Source organism: Cibotium barometz, chromosome 51, assembly GCF_041138505.1.
Source record: "Cibotium barometz isolate CiBa-2024 chromosome 51, ASM4113850v1, whole genome shotgun sequence".
Lineage (NCBI taxonomy): Eukaryota > Viridiplantae > Streptophyta > Polypodiopsida > Cyatheales > Cibotiaceae > Cibotium > Cibotium barometz.
The window spans coordinates 9,339,280-9,357,097 of NC_141096.1; the positions used below are offsets into that span (position 1 = coordinate 9,339,280).

At 46.4% G+C, this 17,818-nt stretch overlaps 1 protein-coding gene across 1 annotated transcript; it reads right to left on the reverse strand.

Moving 5' to 3' along the window:
- Positions 1-963: 963 nt before the first annotated feature.
- On the reverse strand, positions 964-17,269 carry LOC147609306 (phosphoribosylformylglycinamidine synthase). The gene is made up of 6 exons (XM_086787783.1): positions 16,263-17,269; positions 16,035-16,090; positions 15,831-15,940; positions 15,389-15,542; positions 1,598-1,690; positions 964-1,486 (listed from the first exon to the last, which is right to left on the reverse strand). Exons 1-6 carry the CDS (start codon positions 17,248-17,250, stop codon positions 1,331-1,333), a joined length of 1,557 nt encoding a protein of 518 aa, XP_086643909.1. The 5' UTR covers positions 17,251-17,269; the 3' UTR covers positions 964-1,330.
- Between the last annotated feature and the right edge of the window lie 549 nt (positions 17,270-17,818).

Consider the following 17,818-nt stretch of genomic DNA (forward strand, 5'->3'; position numbering starts at 1 on the left):
GCTTCAAAATGTTATTCTATCCTTCAAGCCCTCACATGATTTAGCTAATTCATCTTTCTTTTACTCCTTTGCTTATAACTTTCTTCACCCTCAGCTGAACTTCCTTGCTCTTAAGATGGTCTCCAAGGGATATTACTTGTTGGCTACTTCAGGGTCTTCATTTAGCTTTGTTGTTGCACTCTTCTCCTTCGACTCGACGGAAATAGGGCTCTTCCTACTCGAGCTCCACAAACTCAAGGACACTTTCTTGAGAGAGCTTCGACCCCAACCACCCCTGACCCCTCCCTCACCAACCAACCCTCACTAGCTTCTTCCGTACCCAAGAGGACTCCCATGCAATGGATCCTATGGACCCACCTCGCCTGAGGAGAGTTACCTCGGATCGGGCCTCCACATTCAAGCATACCCGATGCCCTCGGCCCCCCTAAATGTTGGCCAAGCTACCTTTCCAAGTGACATAGATAAGGGAGGCCTCTCAGCCATACTCATTAGCACCATGCTTGATATTTTGGAGATCAAAGACATGCTCCATCCCTATCGAGCTACTTTTCCACGTGACGTAGCTGACGGAGACCTCTCTGCCATACTCATTAGCCCCATGCTTGATATTTTGGAGTCGTATACCATCTAATTGGGGCTGATGCTCCTCTCATGTTTCATGTTCTTGATATTCTATGATGAGATTTCCATGGACAGTTTTGTATCACTCCAGTGAGATAGTTTTGTTATGTTTCTATTTTATTTTCCGTTCCATGATGAGATATGGGCATTATTGTATCACTTTGGTCTCATAGCCCATTGGGTCTTTAGTAGACGTTTAATCTCTCTCTCTCTCTCTCTCTCTCTCTCTCTCTCTCGTCCCCATCAACATTCATTATATGACAAATGCATGCACCTCCATAACAAATGTGAAAACGAATTGTTTTGAGAGCAGCTCATACTAAAAGGTTTCCGACGCCAAAGGAAGATAGGATCTTCTTCATTGCAAGGTGCCAGCCCCAACAATACAGTTGGCAAATACAGGTACTGTTAAATACCTTTTTGGGAGAGAGTTGAGTTCACGGAAATTAAAATCCTGGCTTCATATGCCTCTATACAACAATTAAAAATGTAATTAGCCTTAGATGCATCTTAAAGGTTGAAAAAAATAGCAGAAGTTTGGATCATATTATACACTCGTTTTGTCAAATGTGAACGCAGTTCTATGTTAACCCTTTTGAGGTTGGCCTTGAACTCATATGGCAAGTTGGTTCTTGTTTCTGGAGCCTGTCAATGCTGTCGTGAGATAGAAGGCATCAATGTGTTGAGGTCCACGCCGACTTCCACTTGGCTACGATCTCTTCCTTGTTGAATGAAGTCCAAGAGCTTCAGAAGCAACTCTTTCTGTAGAGCTCCCGCTCATCTTCACATACATTCGTAATAAAAGTTTCCTTTCATCCACTGATAAATGCCTTCCCAGCCCTTGGGCCACCATTTCCATCTCAGGCTATGAACCAGCACCCATGCACCATCAACAAGGAATAGGCTTCAATCTCCAACAAGTATGATCGTAAACCTCGTGGACGGCTAGAAAGTGAACAACATTCATTGTACTTACAGAGTCATTGTCAGGAGGCAAGGCGGTATGGATGCGAGAAAGTCCAGCTACATCTTCCTCCGCTTCTAATGATTTGCCTTGAACATGTAATGCCTGAGAAAAAGAGAGAAAAAATAGGTTCTCTCAATATTTTGCATACAATCTGCAAGGTAATAGTGAGCAACCATTGAAAGAAAATCCCTTAAAAGTAATTGTCTTCTAACGACCATTTTAAACCTTTTTCTAAACCTAATTGGTAACACCATGTTCAGGGTAGGGCTGCACGATTGAGCTGCAAGGCAACCTGCGTGGCTTGCCCTTTGTAAAGTTACTGTGATGCGTACTATCAGACAGTTTTACAAAGCACTATTTTGATTTCCAGACATTCCCAAGCTAACATTGAATACAACCACCCCTCCTATACACCTGTTGAAAGGTTAGTATTTCAATTTCTTTCATCGCCATTGGAATATACCACCCATCTGCTCGAGCCTTGAACGCTCAGAAGCAAAGTTGCTATGTTTCCAACACATGCATCATCTCCAAAGACCATATGTATCACAGCAAAAGGAGCAGACTAAGGTTAGGGTATAGCAGAGGTATACAGCCCATGGTAATCCCTATTTTTGTAAAGGAGCAAGACAGTAGCTGCAAGACATGAAGTGCGATAAATGGGGTAGTGTAAGACTGCACTCGCCATAAGAATAAGGTGGTGCAGGGAACCAAAGGAGCAAACAAAATCAGCCAAGGCAGATCAGCCAGGGAGAAGGGGGGAAACAAAAGTCTTGTCACTGTTTGGGCTAGCTTCTTTCTCAGTCAGCCGCACAAGACACACTAGAAACATTCCAAGAGCAGGAGAGAAGCCGCCGTAGCCTCAGCTCCCTCAATGTCTGCGGGAGCACTAGCCAGGCAGCGCATGGGTAGGGAACCCAGATGGAGGCCACCACTACTCTTGAGAACATCGAGACCCAGCGGGTGGAGTACCGCAACCATGCACGAGCGTCCTTCTAAACCCAGATTGGGAATATAGTGACTGAAGACTTCTTTGCATCATCTGGACCTCGCCACTGCAAATGTAGAGCTCACCCTTCCTGGCCCAGATGGGGTGGGAGTCAGAAGCCCCTAGGGTCCACGCCATTGCCTCAAATCTCTACCGCCGATTTGGGAAGAGATTGATAGAGAAGAGTAGATAGCATACAGTACACCGTATAGGATCCCCAATCACCCACTTAAGGGGCCCCCCTCGAAGAGAGTAATTGCTTGAATTGCTGCAAGAGAACAGTACAAAGTGATGGACTGTTTGCTGTCCAAACTGAGAACTGACCTGAATTAGGAATTTCCCACAATTTTCCCGTCTTCCTCAACTAAATGGCTGCTCGGGATTAAAAAAGTACAACTCTGCAGTAGACGACCAATAGACTGATGAGAGCCTGCGTTTTAAGCACGCTGAGAACATGTGCTTCTGCGCTCCCTTCTTGCTTGTGTTTATGGTTCACATGCTTGCCAGAGGACAAACTCCACGCATGAAGGTAAATGATTGCAGAATGGGGTTACGTCTGACTTGTTGGGACTTGCACACACAGATACTAACACTGACTAGACCCTTAGACCTAGATGGTACGTAATAACGTCCTTAGATAAGGGCTCAAAAAATGCAACATGCCCATCCCAAAATGAGTCCTAAGTGTATTAATTAGCTAGAATGGCCACATGGCACCCTAGTACAGCAGGTGTGCACATGTCACAAACGGGCACCTGTATATAGAACCAATTCACTACCAAAACAACATACATGCATCAACCATTCCTGGCATATACATGATTACCATCATTGTGAAACATTACATGAGCATATACATCCTGCAAACATAAACCAACTTGCACATGACGCAACCCCTGAGGTATCTTTATTACCAACAGAAGTATTTATATGTACAAGATGCGGGTGCCCGGAGAGTACACACTCATCCAGCCGACACCAGATTTATCCAACTGTGAAAACATAGGTAAACACATTACCTGCAACTCCTCGGTCACCAACCAAGGTTGAGTGGTCACCAACCACTCTTGCTGCAACACCCTCGATCACCAACCAAGGTTAAGTGATCACCAACCGCTCCTGTAGTAATACCCTCGGTCACCAACCAGGGTAGAGTGATCACCAACCACTCCTATACTTTGATAGAGCGGTCACCAACCCTCTAACAAAGTGCTGTCCCAAACCTGCAAAAGAGTAACCAGCCATGGTTTTGGCTCACTGGCCACCCACAGGTTCCACCAGATCACATCCCCAGGCCTGATACTTGTCTAGGGACATGTTTGCTCAAGTTTCGTCGCGAGAAACCTCCTGCGAACCTTTAAAAACAGCCAATAATGGCCCTTACAACAATCGGCTAGCTCCTGTTGAGGCTCTGTTCACTCTGTCCAAGCCCTGTTCTCAACAGAGTAGCACAAAAACAGTCCCAACAGCCATGCGCCAGCTTCTGGAAACAAATCTAACAGCCTGCAGCCCTGTAGAGAGAGAAAGAGAGAGAAATAGCAGCCAGCCAACTCTAGGACTCTTACTCTTGGCATGTACTCCACCTGTAGCTCATGCAAATGAGTAAACTTACTGTTTTTCCTGTCCAAACAGCTCCTAACAGCCCACGTTTTTCAGATGAGTGCTCTACAAGTCAGGGCTTGCCCACTTTGGCCCTCCCAGACCCAAAATAGCAACTCGTGTAGCTATTTGGGAGTGCTCAGGTGCCCATCTCTCATAATTGGCCTTGGTTCATTAAAAATAGTCCAACCTAATGTGAACTCACTTATAAAATTATAAGTGTGTCCGCCCACACTTTAAGTGAATGTGAACCCAGCACCCAATAAACCTTAGTAACATGAAAGAATGAATAAATTGGGTTAAGTGTGCACACTTACCACCTGCAAAACACATAAGGAAACCATATGAGTCCCAAACAGGTGTGCACACGCATATCCACGGGGTGCCCGTGGACATTCACAAGCAAAATGCCAAGCAATGTCCAGGCATCAAAAACAAGTCATCCATGCATGTGCAACTCACATACATATGCTGGTGCACAAACATAGTGGATGAAATCTCCCAACTTACATCTTGTACATCCAACTAGCCCGTTCACAGGCGCCGTCCACACAGGACCAAAAAGTACTCACCAGGGTAACCACCCTTCCATGAGTCCAGAGTCACTCACCAAGGTTACCACCCTTCCATGAGTTCATAAATCATGCTAGGAACTCACACCAAGATACCAATCCTTCCATGGAGCCCTTCCACATGTATTCAATCATGACATCATTCCAGACGTTTGCCAGAGAAGTGGTGACATTCCCCCCAGCTTCTAATCACTTGCCCGCAACTGAAAAGCTTCCAAGTAGGCCGCAAGAAGATCTGGATAATCTTTAAAATATGCCTCGTCCATCCACTTCGCATCAAGTGCTGGATAGTTCCTAAACTTCACAAGGTACTTACGGACAAGCCTACCTCTAGCAGCTTACCTCTTCCATCTCATCAACCTCGGGTTGATCTTCCATAACCAGCTCCATCGGCTCAGGACCAATATATCTCTTCAAGAGACTGACATGGAAAGCATTATGAATCCGCCAATGATCTGGCAACACTAGCCTGTAAGCTACCTCATTGATCTTTTCCAAGATCTAAAATGGTCCATAATACCTGCAAGATAGCTTCAAATAGTTACCATCTTTCCCAGTCTGCTTGCGAAGGCGAGCCTTTTGGAATTTTAATAAAACCCAATCTCCATCCTTCATGCTTATCCTGGGATCTCTGTATGGCTGTCCGGACCTGTGCAAAGGCCATATCCAAATCCTTTACATACTCATCTGCTGCTGTAAATATCTCATCCTTCGTGCGAAGGATAGGTGGCAAAATAATCTTGCCATAAACAATCTCAAAGGGCGCCTTGCCCGTAGAAGTATGCACTGTATTGTTGTAAGCAAACTCTACCAGTGACAAATACTTCTCCCAATCTGATTTGGGATCAGCCACATAGCATTTCAAAAGATCAAGCATTGCTGAATTTGCAATCTCACTCTGCCCATCTGTCTCTGGATGATATGCAGAAGAGAAATTCAGCTTCGTTCCCATGTTATCAAACAATGCTCGCCAAAAGGGACTTGTGGTGCGAGTCACGATCCCCCACAATCGTTTTTGGCATACCATGATGCTTGAAAACCTATGCCATAAATATCTTTGCCATATGCTCTGGTTTTATGGTCTTCCGTACCGGAATAAAATGTGCATGCTTACTAAATCTATCCACAATAGTCCAGATGGCATCATTCTCTTGCTGCACCTTAGGAAGACCTGTGATAAAATCCATGGCAATACTCTCCCAAGGCTGATTCGGAATCGGTAACGGTTGAAGCAACCCCGGAGTCTTATGCCTGTCAAACTTAACTTTCTGGCAAACCATGCATTGGCGCACATAGTCATCTATGTCTTTACGCATTCCTCGCCAGAAGAAGTCTCTCTCCAAAGCCTATGTAGTGGCAAGGATTCCTCTATGCCCTGCATAAGGCAATGCATGGCATTCATCCATTACTTTTTGCCTCAAATCCTTATGTACACATTAGCGACTATGAAACATCAAATACCCATCACGTATGGAGTAATTCGGGGCTGTTATACCCTACTGAAAACCAGCCCATATATGCTGAAAATCATCATCTGTATGATGAGAATTTCGCATATCTGATAAGTCCTGATGATAGGCTACTATAATAGCACTTACTTGAGGCCTTCGGGATAGTGCATCGGCCACTACATTCTTCTTACTAGGAGTATGTAAAATCTGAAAATGAAACATAGATAGGAAGTTTGCCCATCTCATATGTTTCTCAGATACCTTAGTCTATGTAAGAAATATCGTAGACTCTAATGATTAGTCTTAACGGTAAATTCAGCTCCCAAAAGATAATGCTTCCACATCGTGAGAGCATGAATCACTCCCAATAACTCTTTCTCGTAAACCTGCAAGTGGAGTTCGGCATGTTGCAACCAACAGCTCTCATATGCCACTGCATGGACTTCTTGGTTCAACATTGCACCAATACAACTCCCACATGCATCACATTCCATTGAGAAGGGTTTATACAAATCTGGAATGATCAACACTGGTCCAATCAAGATTGCTTCCTTTAACTTAAGAAGGGCATTCCTTTGCTTGTCACCCCAATGAAAAGTAGCTTTCTTCTTTGTTAAATCATGCAAAGGTGAAGCAATCTCGGCGAAGAGCTTAATAAACAGGCGATAATATGAGCATAATCCCAGAAAACTCCTAATCTCATGTACATTCTTCAATTCGGGCCAATCTTTTATAGCCTGCAACTTGGCGGGATCCATACGTACTCCATCCTTGGATACAATATGACCAAGGTAGTGAATTTCAGCCAAGAAAAATTGCCATTAGTGTAGAGCTTATGGCGTCAAAGCTCTTCAAACACTATGGCTAAATGCTCCTTATGTTTCTCTTCATCTTTAGAGAACACAATGATGTCATCAAAGAAAGTACCTGTGAACTTTCTGTGTGCTCTAAAGATACGATCCATCATACGGTTAAAGGTGGCAAGAGCATTGGTAAGTCCAAACGAGACCACCAAGAACTCAAAAAGCCCAAACTGCGTACGAAAAGCAATTTTGTGAATATCCTGAAGGGCCACCCATATCTAATGATATCCACTCTTAAGATCGATGCGGCTAAAACATGTTGCACTCTCCAACCTATCCAAAATATCATCGATATGTGGTATCAGAAACCTGTTCTTTATGGTCACCTAGTTAAGGGCACGATTATCCACACACATCATGTACGTCCCGTCTTTCTTTTGCACCAGCAACACACGTGAGCAATAAGGAGATGAACTAGGGCGCATCAACCCTTTCTCAAGCAAGTCATTAACCTACAGCTTCTTGAGCTCATAAGATACAAGTCTCCAAGCAATCAGCCTCCCTATCAGCACTCAGGAGCAGCTTTTGGATGTAGAGTTTGAAGATCACACTGCCGCTTAGCTTTCGTGTTTCACAACGGAATCTCCAACGCTTTGCCTTGGCAATAGAAGAGTTTTGCCTTACCTCCGTCACACAAGTTGTACGGATTCTGGGTGGTACCTTTCCCCACCCCTACTTGACGGCCAGTTAATGCTTTCTAATGATCCCCAAGGGCACCACAACATGATATCTTCGAAGCCATGTGAGCATGAACATCAGCCCAAGATAGCTCTATTGAATTTCATGGTAGAGCTGCAGCTATGGAGGGTCAAAGAAATAAATGGCTATGGAGTGTAAACAACAAACAATGAAGGAGAGAAGCTTTGAGTGAGAACAAAGGTCTTGAAGAGAGAGAAGTACACAACTCAATGATGTTACTATTGATTGATTTCTTCAATGAAGTACATGCACCTTTATAGATTACAAAGGTTGCCTCAGTGACATCAGCTTGGGAGTCTTCTTTCAACCCTGAACACCATCCTGAAACAACCTGATGCATGCAGCATGATGCAGAACGCAAGCAAAAGATAGAGAAGAGAGAGAGAAAGAAAGAAAGAAAGCTATATTAACGTCTACTAGAGGCCGAACTCGACCTATGAGACAAATCAATGTACAACTGTCAATGTCTTCTGGATGTTCAGAAAAAAAAAAAGACAAAATGAACATGAAATAAACTATGAAGTACAGAGCTAGTGGGGGGGTGTGATGGATGGAGCACTATTGCTAGAGGCCGAGTATGCAACCTATATGCGTAGGGTATACAAGAATGCAATGCAGATCTGTCTAGCTCCAACCAGTACCATAATGGGGTTGTAATATGTGATACATAGGTGATGGCGAGGCAAAAATACCTTAGAGCATGTTCTCCGGGTGTGAGTGTAAGTGAGCTAGCCGCTCTTGGATATGGTGCTGATGTCGAGCTCGTATCTCCGAGATCTCCCTCCCTCTGATGTAGTCTGGGAGTCTGGTAGCCTGGTGCTCTCGGTCTTCGTCTGGCTCGGAGGTCCACAGCGCGCTGAAGTGTCACCCCCTCCTGTGTCAGGATAGGCACTGGGATAGATCTCTGGAAGAAATCAGTGAGCTAGAGCTGTCGCCCATCTCTCCCTGTGGTATGAGTTCGTAGCACTGTCTCTCTGTGGCGCTGTGTCTCTAGCAAGAACTGGCCGAATCTACGCTGGTCTGCGGACTCCATGATCTGGTGGAGTGAGGGATGTCCACTGAAGATGGTGGTGTATCTCTCTCTAATGACACTATATGCTCTGCATCTGCATACATAATGTTCCTCACTCTCAACCTCCTCCTGGCATAGTATGCATATCCTCTCTGCTTTGGGGATCTGTGCTGCCCTACCTGCCTCAATCTCAAGCTGGTGTGATGACACTCTATGCTGGCCAATCGCCACTCGGGCACTGTGAGGCATGTACACATCCATGTATCCAGGTCTCTCTATGAATCCAACCGCTCAGATACGCATAAACTAATCTCTGTAGTATAGCATCTTCGGCGGTAGAGGCTGACTGGGTGTAATCCAAGTCTCTTGGGTGTATCGCTGCCATAAATCTTGCTGAAGAATTCTGTTCCTCTCACTGTGAGATAGCTGGATGTGTGGTGCAGCTGCCTGGACGCCTCAAAAGCTCTATGTGAGAGTCGATCTGATGGCATATCTCTGATCCTCTGTATGAAGCAGATCGTCTGGAAGAGGGCCTCTACTAGCATAGGAGGTGTAGCAAACTCCGTCCGGACAATGTCATGTGGGACGGAGGGTTTGCTCCGGATCATCCGTGAGAGCATGAGAATCTGAGGCCTCTCTATCTGAGACCATGTGGAGGTGGCGAGCCCAGGTGCCCATACTGCTGCAGCATACATCAAAGCAGGGGTGACTAGTGTGTCAAAGAACCACCCCTTCGTGCGGGGCTCCTGGAAGTGTGCCTGGTAACACTGTCTCTCTAGCATGGCCAGAGCTGCATACCCTCGTGTGAGTCTATCCCTGGCTGCCTGTGCCATAATAAATCTTCCTGTTGGAGTCGCAAATGTAATCCCCAGGTACACATATGAGTCTACCACCTCTACATGTCCTCCTGCTAGTGTGAAGATGGCCTGTCGTCGAACTGGCCCTGAGGTGTGGAAAATCATGGCCTTGGTTTTCCCATAGTTCACTGTAAGCCCCCTCTGTGTGCAGAAGTCAGCCGATCTCCCATGCTGTAAACTGGCGGATAGCTCTCTCTACCATCAATGCAGTAAAGAAAGTAGAGGTGGTAGGACCACAATTGTCTTGTATAAAGCCATGATTCCCCAAATCAGCTCTGTGGGCACTCCCATCTCCTGTAGTCTGCGCATCAGTCTGGCTCTCGGTACTATGTCAAAAGCTTTGCGGAAATCCACAAAGCAACAATAAATCCTCCTACCATATGATCTACCCTCCTCAATAATAGCTCTGAGTGTCAAGATATGGTCAAGAGTGGAGAAACCTCTCCTGAACCCTGCCTGTCCTCATGCACGTATGCCCTCTCTCTCTGCCCATCTACTCAACTCCTGCTCAAGAATAGATGCATATAATCTAGCCAATGTGTGACCAATCATGATGGTACGATAATTCCCAGGAAGCATGGGATCCCCTCACTTGAAGATAGGCACAATGGTGGACATATTCCAGGTCTTAGGAAAACCCTCACACATGGCTCAGTTAAACATCATAGCAATAAGCTCTGCAAGCATATCTCTGGCATGAATAAAGTGCTCTGCTACCAAACCATCATGATCATATGCTCTCCCAGTCCTCATCCTATCAATAGCTTTCCTTACCATCTCAGCAGTAAAGAAAGCACGTCTCTGGGCATGGCTCCGATGGGTCTGGGAGGGGTGGTTGTCCTGCTGTTGTGTACAAGGATGATGCATACTCACCCCAAATCTCTGTGGAGGTAATGGCTGGTGATGGTGAATGCTCATGGAATAGTCTCCATGCCTCGCCTGAGTCCTGACTCATAAATAACTCATACAAATCCCTCTCTAACTGAGCAAGATAAGCCCTCTTCTTCCGTCGCACTAGGCGCCAATCCGTGACTGTATGTAGGTGGTAACACCCATGAGCACCTCTCTCTGTAATCTGATCCTCATCTCTGCACTTCTCATCATACCGTTCCCAAATCGTCTCCGTGTAGGCTGACTATGGGGATATGCCTCTGATGCTGCAGCAAGAAGCGTCTCTATCAATATCTGAGTGAGCTCATCTAATGGCCGTCCCGGCTCCTCGGCACATAAGCGTATGTATATCTCATCCGTGTACACGGTGTCAGTCTCCCTCGTAAAGGTATAACGAGTGTGTGTGGAGACCTGTCCCAATGGAGCTGTGCTGAGCTGAAATGTGAGAGTGAAGGACAAGATAGCATGATCCACTCCAACCGGCGTAGTGCCTACCATAAAATCCCGAAAAGAGGGAATGAGACTGGGCTGAGCCATAACATAGTCCACTGTACTAGCACCATGCCGATGTGGAAAGCAAGTGAAACTGCCCGCTGTCGAGAATCTATGTAGGCCATTTAGGATGGCCAATCCATGTGCAATCTCCATGTCTATCAAATACCACCCATACTCAGTGTGTTCCTCATCCTGTGAGAGTCTAGATAGGCCCATATCCCTAACATCAAGCTCCCTCAACATCTCCTCAGTATCATAAAATACTCTCTGGTTATGGGCGGTTCTGGCATTGAAGTCCCCTAGGAGAATGATGTCACCATCCCTGGAGAACTCCCAAATGTCATCATCCAAAATACAAAAGGGAGACTGCCCGCTAGGTGATGCATACACTGATGTACTAGGAGCAAAATAGCATATAGCAATGTAGAGATATCTGCCCGTCTCTGCCCTCACTCTAACCCACATGTACCTAGCATGCTCATCTCTGCGGACTATATGTATCAGTGGCTGTCGCTCCTCTCTGAACAATACTACCACTCCTCTTGAGCCCCGTCCTCTATGCTCTGAACGAGTCTCCTGTCTACAAGCTGTCTCCCATCAGTATCCACTAACATGTGGCATGGACTGTCCAGGAGCCTGATGCGTCTCAGAGTAGAAGATGATGTCCCTCCCAGTGAAACTATCCTCAAAAGCCCCTACATCAAGGCGTAGAGATCCATTACAATTCCAAGTAGCAACTTTGAGTGTAGTCCCATAGGTCTCGCGCCGTCATGAAGAGCGCCTCTCCATAATCACCACTCTACCATCTCTATAGAAGGCCACTTTTCCTTTCTCTCGGGGCATAACTTCTTTCATGTGGGCAAGCTGCGAGAGTGTGAGGTCATCTCCAAGAAATATTCCCGTCTTTTTGAGTGTAGGACGTCTCTTCAAGAAGTTCTTCTTTGCTTCCATGGAGGGGAAACGAATGATAAGTGCTCTCTCCTTAGAAGATTCACCACTACCTTCTCTCTTCTTTCCCACTCTCCATGCCTTTGTGTGCGTGGCTTCAATGCCCATCATAGAGAAGAGCTCCTTGGTTTCCCCTTCCGCATCATCACGGTCTTTTAGACCGAACACTCGTACATGTAAGGCCCGAGTCTTCCTCCTTTGCTCCTCTTCAAGGGTCATGTTGATGATGGTGGGAGTGGGGATAGGTGGCGATTCTTTACCTTTCCCTTTCTTGGCGACCTCGATCCATTTCTCCCCCTCGTCCATCTTCTTTTGTGTCTCTGTGATCACCTCCACCCATGAAGATGTCCTCTCTTTATGTTGCTCCTCCTCCTCTCGAATGATCCTCATTTGTTCCTTGATGGTATTCAGCTCTTCAATCAAGGAGGGCTGAAATTTTCCATCCTCAAGCTTGCCTCATGAAGTGGCTTCCAACTCCTTTTTGAGGGCTGAGATTTCAGCCACTTGACTTTTAGCATGCAATTTGGCCTCCACTAGTTCCTCCTTTAGGGCTGAAATCTCAGCCTCTTGCCTGGATGTTCTCTCTTCGAGCTCTTGGATTTTGTCAAATCCCTTCTCGAGTTTGGAGAGGCGGTTTATGATTGTGGTGATGGAAGAGTCGACCATCTTCTTGTTTTCTTTGATAATTGTGCTGAGCTTGTCCTCCACCTTCACGAGCTCCTCTTTAACTCCGGTCTTGGCCATGACTTTTTGCAGTACTTCCCACAGCCAATGGACTGGATTTTAATCCATGACACCTGCGCGCAGCGTGAAACAACAGTAGGAGGGGGGTCAAGCCATGTAGAGAAAAGATTCGGTAGTAGGGCAATGGCGGGGCTGCGTGTGCAGGCAGGGGCAGGAGAATGCACAGGTGGTGTCAGATGTGCAGGCGGGGGCAGGTTGTGCAGCGAAAAAAAGGGGGAGGGGGGGGGTATCGGGCAGAGGGGTTTGCGCAGAGAGAGCGAGGGGCTAGCGGGCAGGAGGAGGGGAGGCGTAGAGAGAAAGGGAGGCGCAGAGAGAGAGAGAGAGAGAGAGAGAGAGAGAGAGAGAGGGGACTAGGGGGCTGGCGGGAGAGAGGGCTGGCGCAGAGGGGACTGGCGCAGAGGCGGGCGAGGGGCTGGCGGGAGGGGGCGCAGAGAGAGAAGCGAAGAGAAAGGGGGTTGGCGAGAGAGAGAGAAAGAGAGAAAGAAAGAGAGACAGAGAGCTGAGTATTAACATTGGAGAGAGAGAGAGAAAGAAAGAAAGAAAGAAAGATTTTATTAACGTCTTCCAAAAGACCGAACTCGGCCTATGAGACAAATCGGAGTACCTGTGTGGGGTATCCTCTGTCATCCCAACAAAATGAAAAAGTACTGAACAAAAAAAAGCTGAACCTGGGTGTGCAGGGGATGGAGCTCTACTACTAGGAGAATGCAAAGCTATATGCATGGAGTATACAATCATGATATGCAACCTAGCTAGCTCCATCCTGTACCATACTGGGGGTATAAAATGGTATACATCAGTGAAGGGGGTGTCCACAGCTCCCTGAAGAACATGCCTAGGTGTGCTCTGAAGCGAGCCAGTCGCTCCGCACCCTCTCTGTGAAACTGAGCTCTGATCTCTGTCATCTCTCTCTGGTATAGGCGTGGTGTCCGAAAGCCAGGTGTCCTCTGTCTCCTGCGGGCTCTAAGTGTCTCTGCTCTCTGGAGAGTAATTCCCTGCCGTGTAGGGGCTCGAAGGGGGATGGATCTCTGAAAGAATGTAGTAATCTGTGTCTGTCGCCCCCCCTCTGGAGTTGTCTGAGCCTGTAACAATGTCTCTCTGTGGCGCTGTATGTCTAGAATGTATCTCCCCAGTATGCGCTGGTCTACTGCCTCAAAGATCTGGCGTAGGGAATGTGGCTCTCTGAATAAAATGGGATATCTCTCTCTCATGGTTGTATATGCTCTGCATCTGCATACATAATGCTCCTCACTCTCCACCTCCTCTCTGCACAATCTGCATACCCTCTCCTCTCGGGGGATCCGTGCTGCTCTGCCATTCTCAATCTCCAATCGGTGTGATGAAACTCTGAGCTGACCAATAGCCACTCGGGAGCCGTGTGGTAACATTGGAGAGAGAGAGAGAGAGAGAGAGAGAGAGAGAGATGAGTATTAACATTGTCTTTTATATGCCTTGGGAATTACTGATGGATTGGCCGACTACTGGTCGGCCAAGTCCTAGACAAAATGCTGCAGCCGACCGGTCATAATTCTGGTATGTGCTGGCCCACAGCTCTTCCATGTCATGCACCAGTCCTTCCCCTTCCAAAACAGCAACCAATGCTCCTAATCTGATCTGCTTCTAACCTAATGCTTTATCTTGTTGCCCTTCAAGATTAGGCCTGGGATCAGCCCTGCACATGTCTTGCACATGACATCCCCCTCTTCTAAACTTGATGACAGGAATACAAATTCTATTCTTGGATGATTGTCATCATCCCATTGTCTATTCCTAGAGTCCCCCTATCATCCTTCCCTTCCTGGCATCCATTTCATTGAAAACCCCACCCGACCTCCAAATCCACTCCAACTATGATGAAGGTCAATGCATCTATTCCATCATGTCCCCTTTCCGTTTCTACCCTGTCCCTGGACACTTTCTTTGGCCTTCTTTTCCTGAGTATTGAGTCTAGCACTCTCACTCCACCCCTTGGAGGATCATCCTCCCTTGGAACTGTTGCCTGAAAGCCTTTCTTGGTGTGCCCCAAGTGTCACCCGACTTATAGGACTGTCATTCCCTTGCATCTTGTGGAGCGGCACCAACCAACCTCCTAGGAAATTCTTCCATGTCTTGTGTTCCTTTCCTTGGGCCTCGTACCTATGCACTTTCATGTACCTTGGACCTGCGCACCTTCATCTAGGATTGAATCAGTGTTTAGCCTTGCTCAGCCAGATGCTCTAATACCAATGTTACATGCGGAAGCTTTGGGAGTCTTCTCTTAGCCCTAAACACCATCCTAGAACAACTTGATGAAAAACGCACGTAGAAGACAGAGAAGAGAGAGTGACAGCTGAGTATTCATTATATTCATAATGTACAAAAAGGTAGTACAAATCTTGCAACCCTTGGCTGCTTGCTTGAAGAGGTGTAAAACGTAATCTATCCCAGAATCTAGGACCCAGTCCAGGGGATGCATCTTGTGATGGAGAGTTTGTCACCATAATTGGTAGGCATACACTAAACTGGACATTGTACTATGGCTCCCAATGAGAACAGAACATTGTACTATGGCTCCCCATCAGAACAGGACATTGAACTACTCAAATGGTGATAGTGGTGCAACTGTACAACATGCAACAAGAGTCACCCTAACAAGAAGCATATTTACTAGTTAAAAGAATGAAAAGGGATAAGATGTTTACCCAAGCTTGCAAGAATGTAGACCTTGTACGAGCTGCAACTGCTGCATTGACCATAGTTGCAGCCCGTTCTGCCTCTAGACTGATGTTATCTGCTAAGCCAGCAAGAAAATCAGCTGCTTTCTCACCACCTATATCCACTGCCAAACCCCCACACCTAGACAGGAGAACAATCCACCATCAACCTTGAAATTAAATGCTTGCAACACAAAAACAAAGATAAAAGACTCTAATACCCCACCTAGTAGTCAGAAACATGTTGATCCATGCATGCATATTCAAAGATCAAGTTACATGCATGCTTACACATAAAGAGGGCAACTGATGTAAAAGAGCATCTCAACATGTTCATCAAGTACAGATTGGCATAACAAGACAAACTTGTTGAAACGTGCATGAGTATGATGACAATGAGTTTGCTATGAAAGTGCATCTAGTATCATACCTACCACAAGCAGACAGCACCATATCAACAGCAGCTCGGTAGAAGGAGTCACGAACATTTACTGTATCAAAGGCCACCCTAGCTCTGGAATATTTGCACATTCTACGCAGCTGTTAGCAGCATAGATTATTCAACTTAGCTCTGCTAGTAAAACTTGTATCATCCACTGGCATTACTTATGTACTTCACAGACAAAAGGGTCACCTGCAAGATGTCATCCTTTTCAAAATCTCTTCCACTCAACCTTTTCTCCATTATCACTGAATGGTCGCAAAAAAAACACGGAATACTTGCATCACTCATCTGAAGGTGGTGAAGTGCCAAAGACACAAATAGGACCTCAATATCTAGAGGGTAATGAATGTGCTTATGTTTGCTATCACTACAGTAATGGAACAAACCAGAAAGAATACCTTGTAATCAAATGCTTACCCTTCAAAAGGAAGGAAGCCTTCTCTTGTGCAGCCTCATCTCCACCGTGATAGGTGCTAGCTGTGGAGACAGACAGCTGAGCAGCAGGAGGCCACCATCCAGGCAAGCGTGTGTTGGCTTTTCCCGATGATCTGCTCTGCATTTCTCTTTGCTTGGCCATCTCTTTTTCGGATCGAGAAACTTCAATGGCATCCAAAGGATTGACTTTCCTTCTGAAATTCCCAGCAGCTTGTTTATGTTTGCCAGATGTGAGGTCACCACCATCATTCTTGCCAACAAAAACCTCCCGTCCTCCGAGGCTTCTATCTCTTCTGATAATGTGTCGAGAACCGAAGCTCTCCTCCCATCCCCATCGATATTTCTTGGCGGCTTTGGCGAAAATCTTCCACATGGCAACAAGCAAGGCCGACCAGAGAAGGGCATTGAGAGCGAAGTCGATGCTCGATCGCCGTATGGAGATGACAACACCGCGGTCTCTTTGGACAGAGATGCTGGAGCGGAGGTCTGTAAGAAACATTCTACTATCATTCACCATGACCTTACCTAGCCGGACGGCTCTGACGGCAGAGCCATGGAGAGCTCGCTTTGCAGCTTCAGTGAAGGCTTCTGCTCTGTGCTTCATGTCCTGCAGGTCAAGAGTTATGACAACGCTCTCTTCGTCGGAAGCCGCACCACGACCATCGTCTGTGGCAAAGCCATCCTCTCGGGAAGGGCTTCTTCTTCTTGTTTCGAGGGCCGTCTCTCTTCTTCTGCGGTGCCTTCTGACGCTGTGACAGGAAACGCCTCTGTGTGCATGAGATCGCCTCCTGGTCAACCAACAAGCACGCTTGGAGATGCACGAGGAGCTCCTGCTGCACCAAGGACTGCGTGGTTGAATTGCAGAGAAAACTGCGTTGGTTTCCATGGAGTTAAAATGATGGAGGGAATGGGACTCTAACCATGGTCTCATCATGCCTATGTGGACAACCATTTGAAGAAGCCATACCATGCACACAAGTGCTTCATTCTCTCTTTAGAGTGCTTGAAGCAACATTGTGCCTCAATCCTTCAGGGAACTTTTCGGACAAAGTAGTGCATGAACGATGCTCTCACAAACATCCAAATGTCACATTGAGGTTGGGCACCTAACACAAGGAACTTTTCAAACAAAGTAGTGCGTGAACGATGCTCTCACAAACATCGGGCAAAAATAGGGAGATGGGCCATTACTTAGAGAGGGTGCCCATACATAACCTCTGGAGCAACGAATCTCCAACTCTTGATAATGGTCTAACCTCCCTTACTTTCATGTCAACCAACTATGACTCATGATGTCAGCCAAGAATGCGAAGAATGGCATGAGATACCAGCCAATTCATGCCCATCAACTATGACCCGTGATGTCAACCAAGAATGCCAAGAGTGCCATGAGATGCCGGCCAAGCATGGCATGAGCAACAGTATATTGTCCAATGAAAATAGTTCACTAGCATGTCAATCAAAAGTTAGCATTGGTCGTTGGTTGTGAGACCGCATTTAAGACTTCCACCCATATGATCAACGCTTTGTCTTTAAAA